We start from the raw sequence: 17,512 nt of genomic DNA, 5'->3' as shown, positions 1-17,512 counted from the left end.
ACCTGGAAGTATGTCCCTCTGGAAGGCGATTGTTTACAAGTTGATTTGTTCCACATAATCTAGTCTCTTGCTTTGTGTACAATCCACCGATGAATGAAGACATACGACAATAACTGCGTAGTGCCGGCTCCCTCCTAACTTCCATCAACGAATGGTCATCTCACCCAAAAGAAGATTGCACAAATGAATTGGGCAAATAATCCATCTCATTCTCATCGTATTCAAAGCCAACTACCTTCAAAGGACTAACATGCCCCTAGATCTTGATTTGAAACGACGATGAAATGCTATACATTATGCTATGCAATGCTACAACTTTGACCAAGTTTTTTTTTCAAAAACGACTGAACTTTTCCTTTCCCTTTTCCTTTTCCCCAATTTTTTAAATAACCCCTCCCCTTCCAGATGATCAAAGGAAAGGGAGATAAGAACGCCGTAAAATGCGGTATGTCGCTTTCGTCGCAGAGACGATGATGCACGTAACCCTTTCCTTGCTCTTGGTATCTACCAGCAAAAAAAAATGCAACAACACGTGATACTCTATATCTATAGAATCTCTACGCGAACGAGATCAAGCATCCCTCGTGTAAACCGACCTCTGCCTCCACTTCCCGCCGTACCTCCACACTAGCCCGCTCACGGGCGCGAGCACCAGACACGCAGCAGCTAGCAACATGAATGCCCATCCGTACCCGACGGCCGCGACGAGCGGCGCGGTGACGAGCGGCAGGAAGGTTCCCAGCAGGCACCGAGTGATGAGCACGGCGGTCATGGCGGACGCGGAGTAGACGCCAAACGCATCGACGACGTAGGCCATGACGGGGAGTTCGATGAGCATGAGGCCGAAGCCCTGGAGGACGACGGAGGTGAGGAAGACGGGCAGCTTGAGGGAGAACTCGGCGGCCCAGCCGTAGAGGGCGACGAAGATTGGGAAGATGGAGGAGGCGAGGAGCATGAGGGGGAGGCGGGATTCAGGCGCGGGTTTGGGGTTCGCGGGGGTTGCGGCGCGCTTGTAGAGGCGGTCTAGGAGAGTGTTGCAGACGACGAGGCCGATGCAGGAGCCGATGCCTGGGAGGGGATGTTAGTTTGTGTGAAGGGCTTATTGAGAAAGGTAAGGGAAACGTACTGAAGAGCAAGAACGAGCTTCCGACGAGCGAAGGCGGCAGGTTGTATTTGGACTGGAGGATGTCGGGGAGAGTGGTCGACATGATGTAGAAGAAAGCGAAGACGAGGGCGCCGTATAGCGAGAGGATTTGCAGGACGAACGAGCTGGCAAGGACGTTCATGGGCCGGACGATGGAGGCCCAGAGCGCGGACTCCTCGATCTCGTGGACGGCCTTCTTCAGGGTCTCGTCTTCTTCGTCCTGGTCGGCGTCTGCGCTGCCGTTGGCACGGAGCAGCGCGTGGTTCTTCTTCACGATCACCACCTTGTACGTCTCGCGGAACAGCGTCAGGAACGCCGTCTCGCAGAGAATCGCAAGGATGAGCGCCATGTACATGACCTGTCTCCAGCCGGTGGTTTGGGCGATGGTTCCAGCAATGGCAGGGCCGATGGCACCACCGAGGAGGGGTGCAAGCATCACGTAGGACATGGCAGTTCCACGCTGCTCGGACGGGAAGATGTCGCCGATGATGGCGGGCCCGAGGACATTGGAGGCGACGGCACATCCGGTCAGGAAACGGGCGAAGATGAAAAGGCTTGCACTCTGGCACCAGGCACTCAGGCCGATGCCGCAGATAAAGAGGACATTGGCGACGTTGAACACGGGGTACCGTCCATACATCTCGGACAGAGGGGCGATCAGGAGAGGGCCTGCTGCCTCGCCAAGTTCCCAGATGGTGACGAGGAGGACGCTGCTAGATTTGTCGCTATGGCCATTGTTGAGGTCTGCAACGATGTGGCCAGCAATTGGGACCACGGATATGCAAGTGAATGTCCTGGTTGAGCGTCAGTGAATAGAACGAGACGTGTAAGGTGATACGGGATAACTACACTGTGAATGCCTGCACGAATAGCAAGGCGACGACACTCCATCTATACGCCGATGACCACTGATCAGGCAGTTTGGCTGCGACCTTAGTCTCTTGCACCTCGGTGACATCAGCCTGAAGGAGGGGCTGTCTCTCGTCTGCGACCATCTTGTCAGACTTTGGAAGAGTCACACAGAACCTGGTCTAACGAACTGGACCGCCTTTCTATATTGTATGTAACTATGCACAGGACGAGCAGAGAGTACTTTGGCAATGACAAGAAGGCAAGAATAGAAGGAGAGAGGTGCAAAAGGTTTCAGAGTAAATAGACTAAAAGGGATGAAGGATGGTTCGACCCCGGACGGACCCAGTCATAGACGGACAAACGAGGACTTGCTATGCTAACAGTCAAGAGTCACAGTTACAGTCACCGAGGGACAAGGACAAGGACAAGGAGGGAGAGACAGAGGCAAGGCAGGCTATTGTCGGTAGTTATTCGTCTAAGTAGGGTACTTTCTCGTAGGGCGCGCTTACAAAAGAGCGAGAAAACTCGGATTTGCAGGAAAATTTCCATTACCCAAAGCGTAACCGTAAATGGGTGTAGACCAATCCCGATTAGGAAAGTCAACAGGATTTAGCCCATAAGCCACTGCGACTCGACGTCCACCGTCCGACCATCCAGAACGACCGCTATGTACCAATTATGAAAGGAACAATACATACGAGTAAGTACGAGCATACAGTAGCAGGTAGTATTTGCCACTGCGATGCGGTCGAGGCATGAGAAAACCCATCGTTCTCTCTCAATCTAGTCACATACACCTAGGTACCTAACCCTACCCAACAGATCCAGTCATGCACCATTCCGATTATCCCCAAACCGCTTTGGGGACCAGTAATGGGCGATGTTGGGAATGAATGATCATGAGAAGGGGGAACGAAAAGAATCCGATGGTGGTGCTGCCAGTCCATAAGGGTTGTCTGGATACCCTTGCACCCAGCCACAACCGATACTAGACAACAACTCCCTTACACGCCTGGCCGTATTCTTAAACTTTTCTTTCTCGAAATCGAGTTGAGCAACCACTGGTCCCATGCCCGGTGCAAAGCCTAAGCTTGCCTCTGCCTTCCACCACTGCCTTTGCTGCGCATCGACTTTGTATGAGTTCACCTTCGCTGTACGGCAAATATGCGACAAAGTCGGAATGGCGAATTGCATCGATCTCATCATTTCGAATCGGATGATTGTCCCCAGTAAGTGCATAGTTCGTACGGATGAATAGTCTTCAGGTGCAGTCAGCGTGTCGCACGCCTCGAAGAACCCTTGTACCATCCGCGCCAAATGGTGAGAGCTCGTGGCGAGGAAAAGGTCCGTGAATGAATCATCCTGCAGGGAGACTTCTATGTCAAGTCAGAGAAATACCGGGTCTAGTTGGGCTCACAGCGCTTTACCAGGTGTATAGGGCCAGCCCAACGAGTTTGCATATTGCTCTAGCAATCGGCGTTCGTCCCAGTCTGCCCACTCCTTCGGTAATTGCTGTCGATAATGTTTCCAGGAACTCTGTTCACCGTGCTTCTTGGCCTCGAGATAGAGCTGGTATCCTAAGCTCCGCTCCAAGGGTGCTCTTGAGTTCGAACGGCTATGCGTCACAATTGCTTTAAATTTCCCTCTTAGATTGTTCATGACAGAAGGCTTGTTGTTAGGGTATTCCCGACCTGGCGTGCTATCTCCGCCTGGCTTCATGTGATGTCTTCGTCCACGATAGTTAGGTCGACCGCGCCCATAGTCCTCGCCTTGACTTGCTCGCAGAGCGCTAGCGGTCAAAGGTTGTTGCACTTGAGGAAGCTGCGCTTGTTGACTCGTGTTCTCTCCATTCTTGGCCGGAATGTTCCCTTGACTCCGCTCGCTCTGAGATGGTTGCATGTTCTCATGATTGCTCCTAGGTCCAATCTGTGGGGACAAATGTGTGCCCGATTGCTTCGCTTCGTCTGAACAATTGAGATATTGCTGCTGTTCTGCTTGGTACTCCTGGCATCGTCTGCGCCAGATAGGGATGTAATCGGATGCCCGAGTTAACTGCGGTGAACTCGAGTCTTCGGTGTGCGACAGAGGATGGGCTGGCTGGCTGGGGGCTTGGTCTACATCCGTGTGGCCATCGAAAGGAACCTCGCCAGAGGCAGTGTAAGACATGGTGATGGTGGGGAGGTAGTTAGCACTGGTAAGAATACTTTTAGTGCTTTGATGATGTGGGTAGACAGAGTTCTGTGAGCGAATGAATATGGGAAGCTTGATGAGATTGTAAGTTGTAGTGTGAAGTGTTGGTTGTTGGATGGGTGGAGCGGTCGGTGTGGTAGAAATGCCTGGTGTAGTGGTGGCAAGCACATAGGAAGGCAGTTGGCGGCCATGCTGAGCTGGAAGGAAGGTAAGCATCGTGTAGATGAAAGGCGTATGGTAGCGCGAAGTGCAGGATCAAAGTCATTACGTTCAGTCACGCCGCATTCCAATGCCTCAATATTAGGATTGATTGTTCTCAAGATTACAACTCGGCAAGGAGGTAGCTCAGGGTAATGGTCCGATCATCTTCGTACAGTTTAGAGCAAAAGTACCCGCCGGACTCCATCCATGCCCATCCGCTCCTTCCAGGTTGCTGCAATAGATATTCCCATCTTGGTAGGTAGATCGACATAGTACATGTGTAGCGCGACATGGTTTGGACCAAGTTATCTTGGGATGGTATAAGTATCTCATGATTTGATCAACTGGACAGTGGATTGAAATGGCTTCTGGACCTGTTGGCTCTTGTTTGTCGTAGCAAAAGGCCAATTGGAAAAGGAAATCATGTGTCAGTCGAAAGAAAGTATCGCAGCCGCGTCGTACCCATTTCAGAGGATATTCCGGATAGCAAGCACAGGGGCAGGCTGATGCAGTAGCTCTACGCTCCAAAATGGTCTGCAAGTAATAAGAATCGAAGAAAGAGATTGTGAGGCTCTAGGTGTTTTCTTCATCGACAAGGTGCTCGGCCGTAACAGCTGGCTGACATCCAACACGAACTGCCAATTTCAATCGAAACCATCCATCCTCGGCACATCCACGTGCCAGCCGTTCTCGAAAGAATCTTTTCTTCGAATCCACCGGAATCTCTAGCGAAATCATTGCTTGGTCAGGCTCTCCGTACTCAGGTCGAGGTCTCTTTCCGCTTCCAATCGGCCGGCGACCCTCCCTGGAGTTCCACAGGCTGAATCGCGGGACCCAACTCGTGTGCATATGCGTCTTCGCCTATGCCCATCTCATGTTTCTTCTGGTCTCCGACAAGCTCCTTTGGTGCGCTGTATCTGTGCGGGTACGTGGCACTGGAATCTGCCAATTCTATAGGTTTCGTATGGTTGCGACGTCGGCGGATGAAGAAGAATGCGCCGGCTGCAATTAGTGCAAGGGGCACAATAACACATGGGACGACGATGGCGGCAATGGGCGTTTTGTTAGAAGAGCCGGATTCTTCTGCTGAGTTTGTCGAAGTTGAAGTGGCGGTTGAGAGGGACGGCGCGGTGGCTGTCTGAGGACCTTGTGTTCCAGTTGCTGCTGCCGTGTTGGTTGACGTTACTATGATCTATTAGAACTGATGATTTACAGGAATTGCAATACAAACGTACAATCAGTCAACAGGGTGGTCTTAGAGCAGTAGCTCGCGAACAGCTCCTGCACCTTAGTGACCTCGGGCTCAGGGCTTCCTTTGGTGATTGTCGCCAATCCGCCTGTTCGTGTGAGGGCGCATTGCTCCTCGACGGCTGTCGACAGAATGGAGTTGAATTCTGTGCTCGAGTCGATACAGAAGCAAGAGAACGAAGTCAATTGCATGTTATCGCCGCATCCTGAAAACTGGGCGCGGATGATCGCACTGACTCTGTCTTCTGCGCATGATGCCAGCCGAGAATATAGTGGGATCTGGTCAATGAAGATGCTGGTAGATTTCGCGGCGACTGGAGTCGCTGAGATCGCGATGAGCGAAAGGAGAGGGAGGATGAGAGATGTCGATTTCGCAGAGAAAGGTTTCATTTTGAAGAAGATTGGCTCGCAACGGTGCGAGAGAACGATTATGGTATAATAGTAGAAGTAGAACGAGCACGCGCTAATCACATCACGATATGGAGAAGAAGGTAGGAAAGCGAGGCAAGATTCGGACCCGCGAGCAGTGCTGCCTGTAGCAATATATCGAAGTCCGATCAACAATCAGACCTGGACGGCGGCAACTAGCTTCGCAAGTTAGTCCAACCTTAACTGTATCAGGGTTGTGCAAACACCTGTAATTAAGTCCGTAAACGTACCACAAAGGATCATACGGTGCTTGGCCACGAAAGGTTAAACTTGAACAAGTCAAAACGTTTCCTAGTTGGATCGTTTAATCTTACCAGGGATGATGGGGCTGGGTTGTGTTGTGTATTATCTATTTCCTCTGTCGAAACCCGAATGCCCTTGATCCGGGACTCTCCAGCCGAAAGTGCTTCGCTTGCTTTTTGCTCCATGGGGAATATCCAACTCACTAGCGTGAGGCTAGATATTTATTCTCTGTCGTATCGATGCAGTCCATTATTGGTTTGCAGGCAGTTCTGAATGCTATTGATGGACGGGCAGTCCCGCTCTGCAGGGTGACGTCGGCTATGATTTGATAGCGGTCCAAGTGGCCCCTGAGTGGCGCCTGGGTAGTTTTGATGAACGTGAAACCTTCCCGTAGTGATTGAGACCCTTGCTGTTCAAATGAAGCAAGTCTTCGTACACTCGGTCCAATTTTCTGTCGCCTTGTGATGGACCCCACGCGGGGTCACGACTCACGAAACATGTCAACTGTGATCGGGAGTAGACTTGCAACTTCGTCCACGCATCGATTCTATAGCCCAGCATCCGCGGCCTATGAACAACGTGGTAGTAATTCTCCGTTCAACCGCCGATCGGCACACGGAGTTTGAACGCAGCCCTTCCAGGTGTGATGTCGTGCGATCTGAAACCCTTGCCTTTTGTACGGACTACTTGGTGCTGTGATTGGAGTCGTCTAGACGTTGGTCAAGCGCTACATGGTGCAAAGAAGGAATGCCTTCCCAGTCAGCCAAACTTCACTGTACGAGAGATATTTCCGGCCCCTACCAAATCTTGTTGAGAATGGAGTGGTTCGAACCTCTCCGCCACCTGGCGCCTGCAATGCAATGTATTCCATTTACACCGAGGAACCGCCTTGATCAGCTCATGTTTCGATTGGAGTTCTTGTTGGCATGGCTCTCGTTCTTCCAATGGCACAAAAGCGATATATCCCATGTTGGTTAGTCAATTCCATAGGAGGGCAAAAGGTGTGTTGAATTGCATGATCGGAATCAATCGAAGTCGGGGTATCATTGTTATATAAATAAAATAGAATCGTTTACATCTGGCTCACGTGGTGGTAGCCGTCTTCATCCGCCGGCGCTCTTCCTCCCGCCTTGCGTCAACACCAGCTAAGAACTCCATACGGCCCAAGTAGGCTTCCTTCGTCTTCCCGTGGACGTCCAACTCCTCTGCAATGCCCTCCTTGTTGACGAATCCCGTCCAATCCAGTCTGGATTTGTCGACCACATTGAGTTTCTGTGCTCTCTCCGGTCGAATCGCTTTTGTCGCTTCGGCCATGTTGGGATTGTCCTGGCCAGGAGCAGCTGTAGGCGTAATGCGACCTCTCCGTGGCCATCCGAGTTGATGCTCAGCTGGAAGTGCGCGAACGTAGCCGAGTGGGTTGGCGTCGAAACGCGAAGGGCGACGGAGCGGGCGTCTGATTTTAGACTCCGCATCTTTTTCACTCTTCTTCTCGGCGTCGCTCCCTACCGCACCAGTTTCCACGGTTTTCCACCCATCCGCCAGATGTTTGTCTAGCAACGAGCGAGGTACCTGCTTCTCCTCTGTGGTGTTCTGGCCTGCGAAGTTGTACACTTTCTTTATAGATACGAGATCCGTCTCATCCTGTACTTGTGCTTCTGAATCCTTATTTGCACCTTGTGCTTGTGTTTCCTGATCTTTTGACACGGAAGGTGGGTGTGTTGGTTGTAAAGGTGCGGCCGACATCTGCGCCCACAAGGCATCGACATCAACGGTAGCCCCATCCGTTCGTGCCAACGGCCTCCGCTCCTTTTGCTCGTCCCGTCTCTGTGCCCTTGTCTTGATCAACCCTCCATCGCCGCCTTCATCCTCTGATAATATGAGCTCGTCATCGTCGACGTTCTTTTTCCCGCCCTTTTGCTTCTTTGACTTCCGCTTTCGCGCAGCAGCTTGTATGGTGACTTCATCGCCGGAGTCTAGATCATCGTCCGCGGGCGCTTTCCGCTTGCCTTTACGCGCAGCTGGTTTGGCATTGGCTTCTTCTTCGTCTGAGGAGGCGGACGATTCGTCGGCCGGTATTGCTACGGGATCGAAGTCCTCATCGGATGATTCGTGGTATGCTTCCTCTCCATCAAGGTCGTCATCGAGGGGGTCATGGGGAGCCATTGTGATGTCGCGTAGAAATTATGGTCCAACTATGGAGAGGACGCATTCAAGATATTTAGGTACTTAGGTAGATACAGCACTAGTCTAAATCCGGCGTAGTCACGTTGCAACCTCACCATTGTCTTGACCACCAATCCGGTTGATAGACAAAGCAAAGATCATCAGACAAACACTCGATATTCTGGTTCTCGTTGCAAACGTTGTGTCAAATGACCAAGCTCTATCACGACTGGAGAAATGTAGTTTCCAACTGCATGGCAAAACATACCAATTTTATCCTTGCATTGATGAGGAGGTAGTAAAAAGTTGTTTCAGTATTGTCGAGCCCATGAAGCTGAGATTTTTCTTGAACAGATATGTACTTTACTATATTAATTAATTCATTTCTTCAATAATCACACCGTCTAATGGTATCTCAAGCCCTGCTATAAAAAGACCCAGTGTGTTCCCAAAAAAAAAGAAAACCGTCTCCAGAAAACATTAGTCCATCATCTCTCTTCTCGTCTATGCCTCTCAAAGCACAATGACGACCTCTTCCCCGACCCTCGAGTTTTTAACACCATATCTATCCGTCTCGAGACTCCAAGTCAGGTTCCCGGTAGTGTAAGCCTTGCATCCGTCTACGAACCTCCGCACCTGGACCCTCGTCTCCTCGTCCGCATGCTCGTACTTGGAGGTCAGGGACTCGGCGACGTGGTCCATGTTCTTGATTGATTCGTCGATAATGGTCACTACTTCATCGACGGCGATCTGAATGTCGTCGCCGCAGCTGCCGGCGCTGCTGTCGCCGAACTGTGACACTAGGATCGGGATCAGGCTGTCAATTGCGTTTCGCTTCTACAGATCCACTTGGTTAGTCCAGATAGATCGATCACGGTGAAGGGGAAAACGAGAGGAGACATACAATTTCCTTCTTGACCGAGAGCAAGTCGTTGACCGCCACGACGAGGACATTCGTGTAGCGGAACATCGTCCGGACGTCCTCGTCGGAGTAGAATTCGACGGGGAGGTCCATGCCGCTCCAGCTGAACTCGTTGAGCGCGAGACACGAGTAGACAGCACTGCTGCCGAGGCGGTAACGCCAGTACTCCTCGATGGTGGGGATGGCGCCCGCGATTCGGAAGGCCTCTTCCTGCTTGGTGTTTTCGATGTAGAAGCGGAGTTCCTCGTAGAACATGTGGCATTTCTCGGGCGAGTAGGCCTTGCGGACGGCGGAACCTATGGTGTCGAATGTTAGAATGATCTCGTTCGACGGTTCTGGGTCGAGGTTGGAGAGGCCCAGGGAGAAGCGGATGTATGCGAGGGTCTCTTCGCGGTAAAGCTGCGCAGCGTGGTGGTCGTCCCACATTGCGCCATCACTGTGGTCGATCTCTGTAACCATATTAACATCTCGGCAAGATAGCGTGAGGCTTTGGAGAGGGCTTACCGTCGTCCCAGATGAAGAGCCAGATGGCAAAAAACGTCACGATCTTCAATTGCTCAAAGTCGGCGAAGGGCCACCACGTCGCGCCAAACAACCCAAAATCCGACGCCTGCAGTGCTTTGAGGATCTTGCTTGGAGGTAAAATACTAACGAACAATTAGCAATGTGCACAAACTAATGCAACGGCGGCAATCTCTCACTCATTGAGCCAGTCCTTCACATCCCCTCGTAGTCGATCAACATGGGGACTCGTCTGGGTAGGCCAGTGACGAAACAGTGGCTTCAGATTCGGAATTCGAATCATCTGCCCCTTGAGCGACAGCAAAAGCGTATCGCGAATTGCCTCCGACCGGGTATCATGGGCATTGCTGGCCTTCATCTCGAGCGTGGTAGTACAATTTGACTCAAGCAACCCCAAATCCCAACTGGGCTGGTTTCCAACGACGGGTGAGTGTAAAATCATAGTTACTATAAACCAGTCTGGGTAGCCGAAAAGAACTTGCACAATGGACGGATGCACAATGGTCGAGAAATTTCAAGTGAGAGTCACCACCAAGTGATTTCATATAGTAAGGGATCCCCTCATACCTATGTATCATTCACTCACTTCAAGACTTCTTACAGCAACTCGGGGCGTTTTCACCCCACCGAGCGTAGCCGACTGTCCCTCTGACCTCTGGGGCCAGAGATAGATACGCGGTGTTACAGTGCCCTAGGTATCATCCGGGGCAATGATGCGAATACTGGGGCGGCGCTGGAATGGCCCTGACTTGACATGCTCGAGCATATCCATGTCCATGTCCTCTACGCCCATACCCACCAAGATGAAAGGGAAAATGGCCCACGGCGGAGCAATTCGAAACTCAAACATCGAGAGTAGTTAGCTCTCATGCTCGACAGCCCTGTTGCGGTTAAGCTCGGTCGCAAAGGGTTGCGATCAGAATGATCACATCGCCGTCGTCCTCAAAAGCAAAACAAGAAAGCTTAAACATGCCATACACCTGTCACCGCCAACAAAACCTACGCCTCTCCAACCAACCTCCAAGCCACACGCCCTCAAAATCCGTACTCCGTGAGGAATAGGAAATCCTTTTTATTTTCACAGCAGCCAGTCAGGTACCGCGTATACAGATAGAGGACATGTAATCCCAGTATCGATATAATCCCACCTGCGCCACACAACCTCTCTCTCTACCATCTCAGCCCTCACGCCCAACCACGCCGCAGCTATGCGAACCCTAGATGTGAGTTCACCTGCGTTCTGAACTTACCTCAGAAAAAGGCTATGTCGTTCACGCGCCGCCGCACGAGACATCCATCCACCATCCAGTCATCCTTCGAACGAACATCCTACATCGTACCTCGCAACATCGTTCGTCCTCGTCGTCCGCGTGGTCAAATCCCAAAAACCGAATCACGCCCACGCCGCAGTAAGACGCACACACACTCCGCAAAGAGGTTAACCTTACCAAGAAAGCGCCACAATGCGCTTACACCTTACCTTTCACACGCTGTGGTCGAGAAACCAATGACGATAGATCGATGATTGGCGTAAGCCTGACGCCCTTTCTTTCCTTCTTCCTCCTATGGACAGGGATACTCGACGAACGTCAGATTCGCACGTGATGTACCTTCCCTTTCGTCCTTACCTGGCAGCTGGGTAGTTACTTTTCTTTGCTTTTGCAGATCAATTAAGATGGAAGTTACACAACCGCACCAACTACGAACTTCGCCGACTACAGCTCGTCCCGATTAGGCGGGTCGTGGCTGCTGCTGCTGCCTGGCTGGTCGGTCAGCGCCGCCGTTGGACGGATCGTAAAGGTTTCGCCAATCTGACAGCCACACGCCGTGCCGAATCGGGACGGGGGGACGGGGGGACGGGGGGACCGGGGGGACCGCGGGAATGGTAATGGTGAATTGATAAAGATAGCGCGCCATCATCGATCTCCCTGGGATACCTCGTCTTCATAGTGTGACGGGACAGCAGTGTGTGCGTCAAGCTGTATTGTTTTCCCGGGAATTGTGTGTTGATTGGTTGTAGGGGTATGCTTTCATTTAATTCGAGCTTTTTCTATGGTATGTTTTGTTTTGAGGAAGAAAGAATTACAAGGATGTTTTGGTTGAGTTTCACGAGCCTCGGACATGGGTTTCTCGAGGCTGCGTGCATGGGGTTCCTAGTAATTACTATGACGCAGAGAGCAATTCTGACTACAATGAAAACCATTAAAACGTGAACAGCTTCAACATACACGAAAGTGTTGCGTGGGTCAGTGTCATAGGATACGTAATACATGATGGGCGTTACTACGGAGAAATAGACGAAGTTCACTCATGGGAATCGGTCGAATTACGAAAAGAGGGTCCATTGTAACTATAATAATGAAAGACAGATAAGATATAAGAAATGTTAAAAGCAATCTAAAACGCACACTCCTCCACGCTCTCCATTCTGCATCGTCACTAGAGGCACTAAAGCTCCCTTGACTATGGGGGCAAACGCACTGGCATCCTTGATTGGACACTTGGGGTTGAAATGTTGATCGGGATGCAATAAGGTGGATAGAGACTGCCGCTTGGTGGTAGTCTGCTGTCCTCCTCTTCGCATAATCAATCATATACTCAGACATTGGCGTTCTTCTTCTTGGAGAGATGATAGAACCCTCAGGTCCAATGGTGACGTATAAGAGCAAACCGCAGAGCAGATAAGTGGCCAACAGTAAGACGGCTGAAATACCTTCCCATCTTCCCACATCCTTGTAAAGCCACATCAACGACGCACAGAGTATGTCCTAGATGTGGACAACTATAGTGCGTTGACGACAACGACGGCTCTTGGCTGGCCATACCAGCTCTATCATGCACGGTAAATGCGACCGTCAAGTCGAATGTACGGGTTGCATGATTGGGTGGCAGGATTGCCAAGTAGAACATATCGGGTTTATTTGTCAATGACCAGGAATTCAAAGATACTTGTCACAGCCTTCAACGGCTGATCGACAGAAGAATCAACCACCTTGCCCATTGGGAGGAGTACGATAGTAAGAGCTCTGCCCCAAGTCTGGGTTCCAGCTGCTGTACTTGCCAAAGAGGGATGGGCTGCCCATGTTGATGTCGGTATAAGTTGCTTGCGGGTACTGGTTGTATCCATTCACATTGAGGTTGTTGTTTCCGTAAACAGGACCATGGGGTGACGACGAGGGATTGCCCCATGCAGCACCGCTCCCGAGCCCACTAGAAAGACGATGAGCAGGAGTACCGGCAATAGGAAGTCCATTCCAATCATTAGAATTCTCTGAATCGCCACGGGCATGCCCAGGTGAGTGCGCCATCGTTCCGTTCATCGGCGAGCCATGTGCCATTAGCTCGTGCCCAAGTAATGGAGACGCCGGTCCGTTTCGGTTCCATATAGACGATCCATTATTCCTGCCGTCCGGTAAAGATGGCAAGGCCGCTGGCTGACGGAACGACGAGGACGAAGCAACTCTGTTCATTGGCATAGCAGCCAAAGGGGTCCCGAGAGCAGGAGAGGTGGCAGTTGGCTTGTAGTTCTGTACTGAGCTGACGAGGTCGCTGATGGTGATAGATCCAAGGCCATACGTAGTACTCGTGATCTTTGCGGTGTCCTCAAAGGTCTGCTCTGGTGGAGTTGGAGGCATATTTTCGTCTTCCTCAGGGAGAGGATCTAAACCGTCGTCCGGTCCAAGCAGGTCATCTACCATTCGGTTCATGACAGCATCCTTTGCAACAGTGGTGGAGGCAGATTCGGAAGCCGCCGCAACACTTGGGGTCTTGTGGCTCTCCTCGGCCGGACCCTCCTGCGGGAATAGTGGAATCTCCATTGGCTCAGCAGGGAGGACTGGAGAGCCATCAGCACGATTGTTGGGGCTAGCCAGGAGCTCGGATGGCAGGCCAGCTTCGCGATAGATGAAACGGAAACCATCCAAATCCAGCGGCACCTTCTCGTCCTGGGTCAGCTCGAGACCATCGATCAGTAGATCCCGAACGCGCATCAACATCTCAATGTTAGGGTGGCTCCGTTCCTTGTCCGTTACTTTTCTCTTGAGTCCATCCTCATTGAACCAACGTTTCGTAGTGCGAGACACCAACGGCTGGAATCCAATCGTCTCAACGTCCTCTTCAAGCAAGTATTCATCCGTAGGAAGTTCGCCAACGGGAAAACTGGATGCAAGAAGTGTAAGCGTAGCAGCGTAAGCCTTCCACAACTCTTGAACTTCCACAGGGGAGAGAGTGTTAGCTTCGGCGATCTTCGCATCTAGAATGTGCCAGTAGGCGGTAAACCAAGTGCTATATAGGCGGAGGCCAGGAAGTACTCGGCGTGCCACGGCGGTGACCTTGTCAGATAGCTGGGGTGTACGGTCGCCGTTTTGAGTCACATCCTCTCCTTCCGAAAGACGCTCTAGTTCTGGTTGTAATATCTGTAGAAGTGTGAAGAACGTCTTCACGTTAAGACGCAAGAAGAAGAAATAGGTCTGCACAACATTATCCAGCGAGCTCGAAACTATAGAAGGTTAGAGGTATCCAAAAAATCATCCAACGAGTTACGTACCCTGCATCTGTACGGTGGTAAAATATTCGGCGGCAATATTTGTAAGAATAATCTTCTGCAATATAGGGTCCAATGGCCGTTCCTTGAGGTCAATGGCCAATTTGCTAAGCACCTCGCTTTCTAATTCGTCATGGAGGGTGAATTCCTCCCCTTTGTAGCATCTGCTATGCAATCGACAAAACCATAGGACCAACGCTCCACCAGCCATGTTCGCATCTTGTGATTTAGGGCTGATGGATTCTCCTTTGGACCAGGCGGCGAGAATCTTCTTAAATCCAAGCTCGAGATTCTTCTTCGCGTGAGGGTGCGGTGTCTTGCATGCAAGCGATCGGTATAGATAATATATAAGTCGAAAATAGTCGTTGTCTTCGCGCGCCATGACGGCGAGTTGGTTGTATGATTGCCCATTGTCTGGGTCGATCTCTGCAGCCAGATCATAATATCCTTTGGCTGGACCCCAATTGCGTTCCTTGTCGTCCAGTTCCATGGCGCGGTAACGGGAAAGGTCACCGAGCTGAATGAGCGTCTGGTGGCATGATTGGAAGACCTTGGCCCGCAGAGATGTCGGGATACGTTTGAGGGAGGCAATCTTGGAAGCTAGAGAACGATTAGCAACGGCACCCATCCCGAATTTATATTACACACCATCTTCCTTCCATTTCTCCGCGACCTTGCGCAATTCCTGGATCCCGCCGGACTGGGCATCTAGTTTCAAAATATGCTGGCGGTAGAATCGCTGACTAGTCTTGATGAAGCCCAGGTAGTCCTTCTTCAGTTTCCTGAACTCGACGGGGCGTTCTTTGGCGTCGCGCCGGGCCTGTATCACCAAAAATCATTAGATATCCGCAAAAGATATGCGACGGTTGTGTACGACGCACAGATTTGAGCTGGCTCCGAAAAGCAGTATTGGCGGTAATGTGTGCATTCCACAATTGAGTTTCGATGCCATTGGCAGAGGCGTATTCGAAATCGGCATATAGGATCAGTTCGCAGAGGTCGCGGTACCTGGCACGACACTGTTAGTTCCGGTTGACTGAGATTGCGGAGCAAGTGCCGACAGCGGCATGAGGTCTTACTGCTGTAATGCGGTTGCGAATTGAGTGCCGGAAGCTTTACGGTCGGCAAGCGAAGAGATGGTGCGCTCTATCGCCTGCGCCCGCCTGCGCGCATAGTTAGCGGATCATGTCATTTCCCTTATCGGCCGAGGAGGAAAGCATCGTACGCAGCGAGTTGGTTCATGTCGGTGGCCATGCCTCTGATGTTATGGGCTTATGGCTTTCTGTATTTCATAGGTGTGACCCCACGGTCGGCCGGGAGGTCAGACGAAGGCACAGGGCAATGGTAGGGCGCAGTGGCTCGTGTGATCCATGGATGTTGATTTATGCCCTGGGAAGAGGACAAGCAGGATTGTAGACGGAGGGGGGAGGAGGAGCGGGAGCGGCGATTGCGGGTAAGCAAACAGCACGCAAGACGACGTCGTCTTACGGCGGTTTGTATGTGAGCGAGCGGCTTGCTCGGCGGGTGGTTGATGTGGATGTGAAAGTGGATTTGGATGTTGGTGGGGAAGAAGTGATGTGAGTCTTGACTCTTGAGAGAGACAGAGGAAAGCCTAACGGTGGACCGTGAACTGGACTTGGACTGGTGGATGGACGGTTGGACTCGCGGGTGGAGAAAGGAAAGATCCGTGGGAAGGGAAGTTTATTTGGTCCTTACCGCTTTAGGCATTAGTACGACATTGGACCCTACATTTCCCAAATTGGTAGAGCTTCGACACTTCATCACTCACCAAGTAACGACCACCTAGTGAACAATCAACTTGAACAACCACCATGATTGAAGACATACGACAAACACCATTATGAGACAGGATCCAGATTGGACACAAACGAATTCCCTCCGAATACCTCAATAATCGTAATAATCTCAGAGTTCAACCGTTGCACAGCTCTAGAAGAAGCACTCTACCCAAGTTCACAGGTACTACTGCTTCTCTTTCATCTCACCGCTACACCTATATCCTCCCACCACAACCACGAGAAGAGAAAAACAGATATATAAAATATCACAATGGGACACAAGCGCTCACGCTCAGCCTCCTTCGCACCCTCAGACTCTCCAGACTCACCCCACTCCCGCGAACCAACCCCCGACGTCAAGATCGTGCACCTCACCACCAATTCCTCAAACGCAACAACAGCAACGACAAACTCCACAGCAATGAAATGCACACTCCCGCCTCACCCGCCCCTTACCTTCCCCTCCTACTCCGCCTACGAAACGCACTACCACCAAACCCACACGAACCGCTGCTCGACCTGCCACACCAACCACCCTTCCCCCCACTTCCTCGACCTCCACATAACCGAACACCACGACCCCATCACCGCGGCGCGGAAAGACCGGGGCGACAAAGTGTACGCATGCCTAGTCCCCGAGTGCGACCGTCTATGCTCGACACCCGCGAAGCGAAGACTCCATTGTATCGACAAGCATGGGTTCCCGAAGAACTACGACTTCTTCGTCGTGAAGGACGGGATTGATAGGCGGTGGAGTCTGCTGAGGCCGTCGAAAGAGGGGAATGGGCACAGGAGGAGGTCGAGCACGATGACGTCGTCGGCGAGTACGGCGAGGGATGATATGGAGATTAGTACTATTGGTAGCCATGACGAGGACGAGGAAGATGGTGGTTCCTCAGATGGGTCGTCGTCGCCGTTGTCTCCGCCTACGTCGCCCCGCGCGCCTGTCAGACTGCATGGCAGAGGTGGGTTCACGCATCCCCCACGGCAATCCCAGTTCGGCCGGGGGAGAGGCCGCGGGAGAGGCGTGTCGAAATCGGTCGCCAAGTCGCCCGAAGTCTTGAAAGCTGTGCCCGCGAAGCCGATGAAGAAAGACGACGACACTGCGGACCCAATGGACGGCCTCACGTCCAGTATGTCTTCCTTGCAGTTCGTGCCGCATGCCGTGCGGACTGCGAGGGGCAGAGGGAGGGGCACGGTGAGAGGACGGGGCGTCGTCTAGGTAGACCCTGATCTACTGCCAGACAGACAATCGT

General features: G+C 51.8%; 7 protein-coding genes across 7 annotated transcripts; 1 reads left to right on the top strand and 6 right to left on the bottom strand.

Annotated features, from left to right (window-relative positions):
* Nucleotides 1–358: 358 nt before the first annotated feature.
* Nucleotides 359–2,254, bottom strand: BU24DRAFT_88990 (MFS multidrug transporter-like protein). The gene is made up of 3 exons (XM_033534756.1): nucleotides 1,994–2,254; nucleotides 1,127–1,938; nucleotides 359–1,068 (listed from the first exon to the last, which is right to left on the bottom strand). The coding sequence occupies exons 1-3, from the start codon at nucleotides 2,137–2,139 to the stop codon at nucleotides 572–574; spliced, it is 1,455 nt and encodes a 484-aa protein (XP_033377315.1). The 5' UTR covers nucleotides 2,140–2,254; the 3' UTR covers nucleotides 359–571.
* A 497-nt stretch (nucleotides 2,255–2,751) lies between these two features.
* On the bottom strand, nucleotides 2,752–4,774 carry BU24DRAFT_88988 (uncharacterized protein). The gene is made up of 2 exons (XM_033534755.1): nucleotides 3,424–4,774; nucleotides 2,752–3,372 (listed from the first exon to the last, which is right to left on the bottom strand). The coding sequence occupies exons 1-2, from the start codon at nucleotides 4,400–4,402 to the stop codon at nucleotides 2,894–2,896; spliced, it is 1,458 nt and encodes a 485-aa protein (XP_033377314.1). The 5' UTR covers nucleotides 4,403–4,774; the 3' UTR covers nucleotides 2,752–2,893.
* On the bottom strand, nucleotides 4,775–6,489 carry BU24DRAFT_88996 (uncharacterized protein). Its single transcript, XM_033534757.1, has 2 exons — nucleotides 5,623–6,489; nucleotides 4,775–5,572 (listed from the first exon to the last, which is right to left on the bottom strand). The coding sequence occupies exons 1-2, from the start codon at nucleotides 6,023–6,025 to the stop codon at nucleotides 5,148–5,150; spliced, it is 828 nt and encodes a 275-aa protein (XP_033377313.1). The 5' UTR covers nucleotides 6,026–6,489; the 3' UTR covers nucleotides 4,775–5,147.
* A 665-nt stretch (nucleotides 6,490–7,154) lies between these two features.
* On the bottom strand, nucleotides 7,155–8,840 carry BU24DRAFT_89039 (BCNT-domain-containing protein). The gene has a single exon (XM_033534758.1). It carries the CDS (start codon nucleotides 8,468–8,470, stop codon nucleotides 7,391–7,393), a length of 1,080 nt encoding a protein of 359 aa, XP_033377312.1. The 5' UTR covers nucleotides 8,471–8,840; the 3' UTR covers nucleotides 7,155–7,390.
* A 143-nt stretch (nucleotides 8,841–8,983) lies between these two features.
* Nucleotides 8,984–10,272, bottom strand: BU24DRAFT_468380 (terpenoid synthase; the record flags this gene model as incomplete). Its single annotated transcript, XM_033532520.1, has 4 exons — nucleotides 8,984–9,307; nucleotides 9,375–9,841; nucleotides 9,897–10,039; nucleotides 10,094–10,272. 4 exons carry the CDS (start codon nucleotides 10,270–10,272, stop codon nucleotides 8,984–8,986), a joined length of 1,113 nt encoding a protein of 370 aa, XP_033377311.1.
* Nucleotides 10,273–12,779: 2,507 nt separating this feature from the next.
* BU24DRAFT_88956 (uncharacterized protein) lies at nucleotides 12,780–15,826 on the bottom strand. The gene is made up of 6 exons (XM_033534754.1): nucleotides 15,683–15,826; nucleotides 15,537–15,620; nucleotides 15,339–15,465; nucleotides 15,106–15,277; nucleotides 14,461–15,057; nucleotides 12,780–14,412 (listed from the first exon to the last, which is right to left on the bottom strand). The coding sequence occupies exons 1-6, from the start codon at nucleotides 15,709–15,711 to the stop codon at nucleotides 12,899–12,901; spliced, it is 2,523 nt and encodes an 840-aa protein (XP_033377310.1). The 5' UTR covers nucleotides 15,712–15,826; the 3' UTR covers nucleotides 12,780–12,898.
* Nucleotides 15,827–16,382: 556 nt separating this feature from the next.
* BU24DRAFT_380958 (uncharacterized protein) lies at nucleotides 16,383–17,451 on the top strand (the record flags this gene model as incomplete). The annotated part of the gene is made up of 1 exon (XM_033524731.1): nucleotides 16,383–17,451. A coding segment is annotated over exon 1 (924 nt), but the record flags the coding sequence as incomplete, so codon positions are not given.
* Nucleotides 17,452–17,512: the final 61 nt, after the last annotated feature.

This window comes from Aaosphaeria arxii (genome assembly GCF_010015735.1).
Source record: "Aaosphaeria arxii CBS 175.79 unplaced genomic scaffold BU24scaffold_15, whole genome shotgun sequence".
NCBI classification, from domain to species: Eukaryota; Fungi; Ascomycota; class Dothideomycetes; order Pleosporales; genus Aaosphaeria; species Aaosphaeria arxii.
This window is presented reverse-complemented; position numbering and strand designations above follow the sequence as displayed.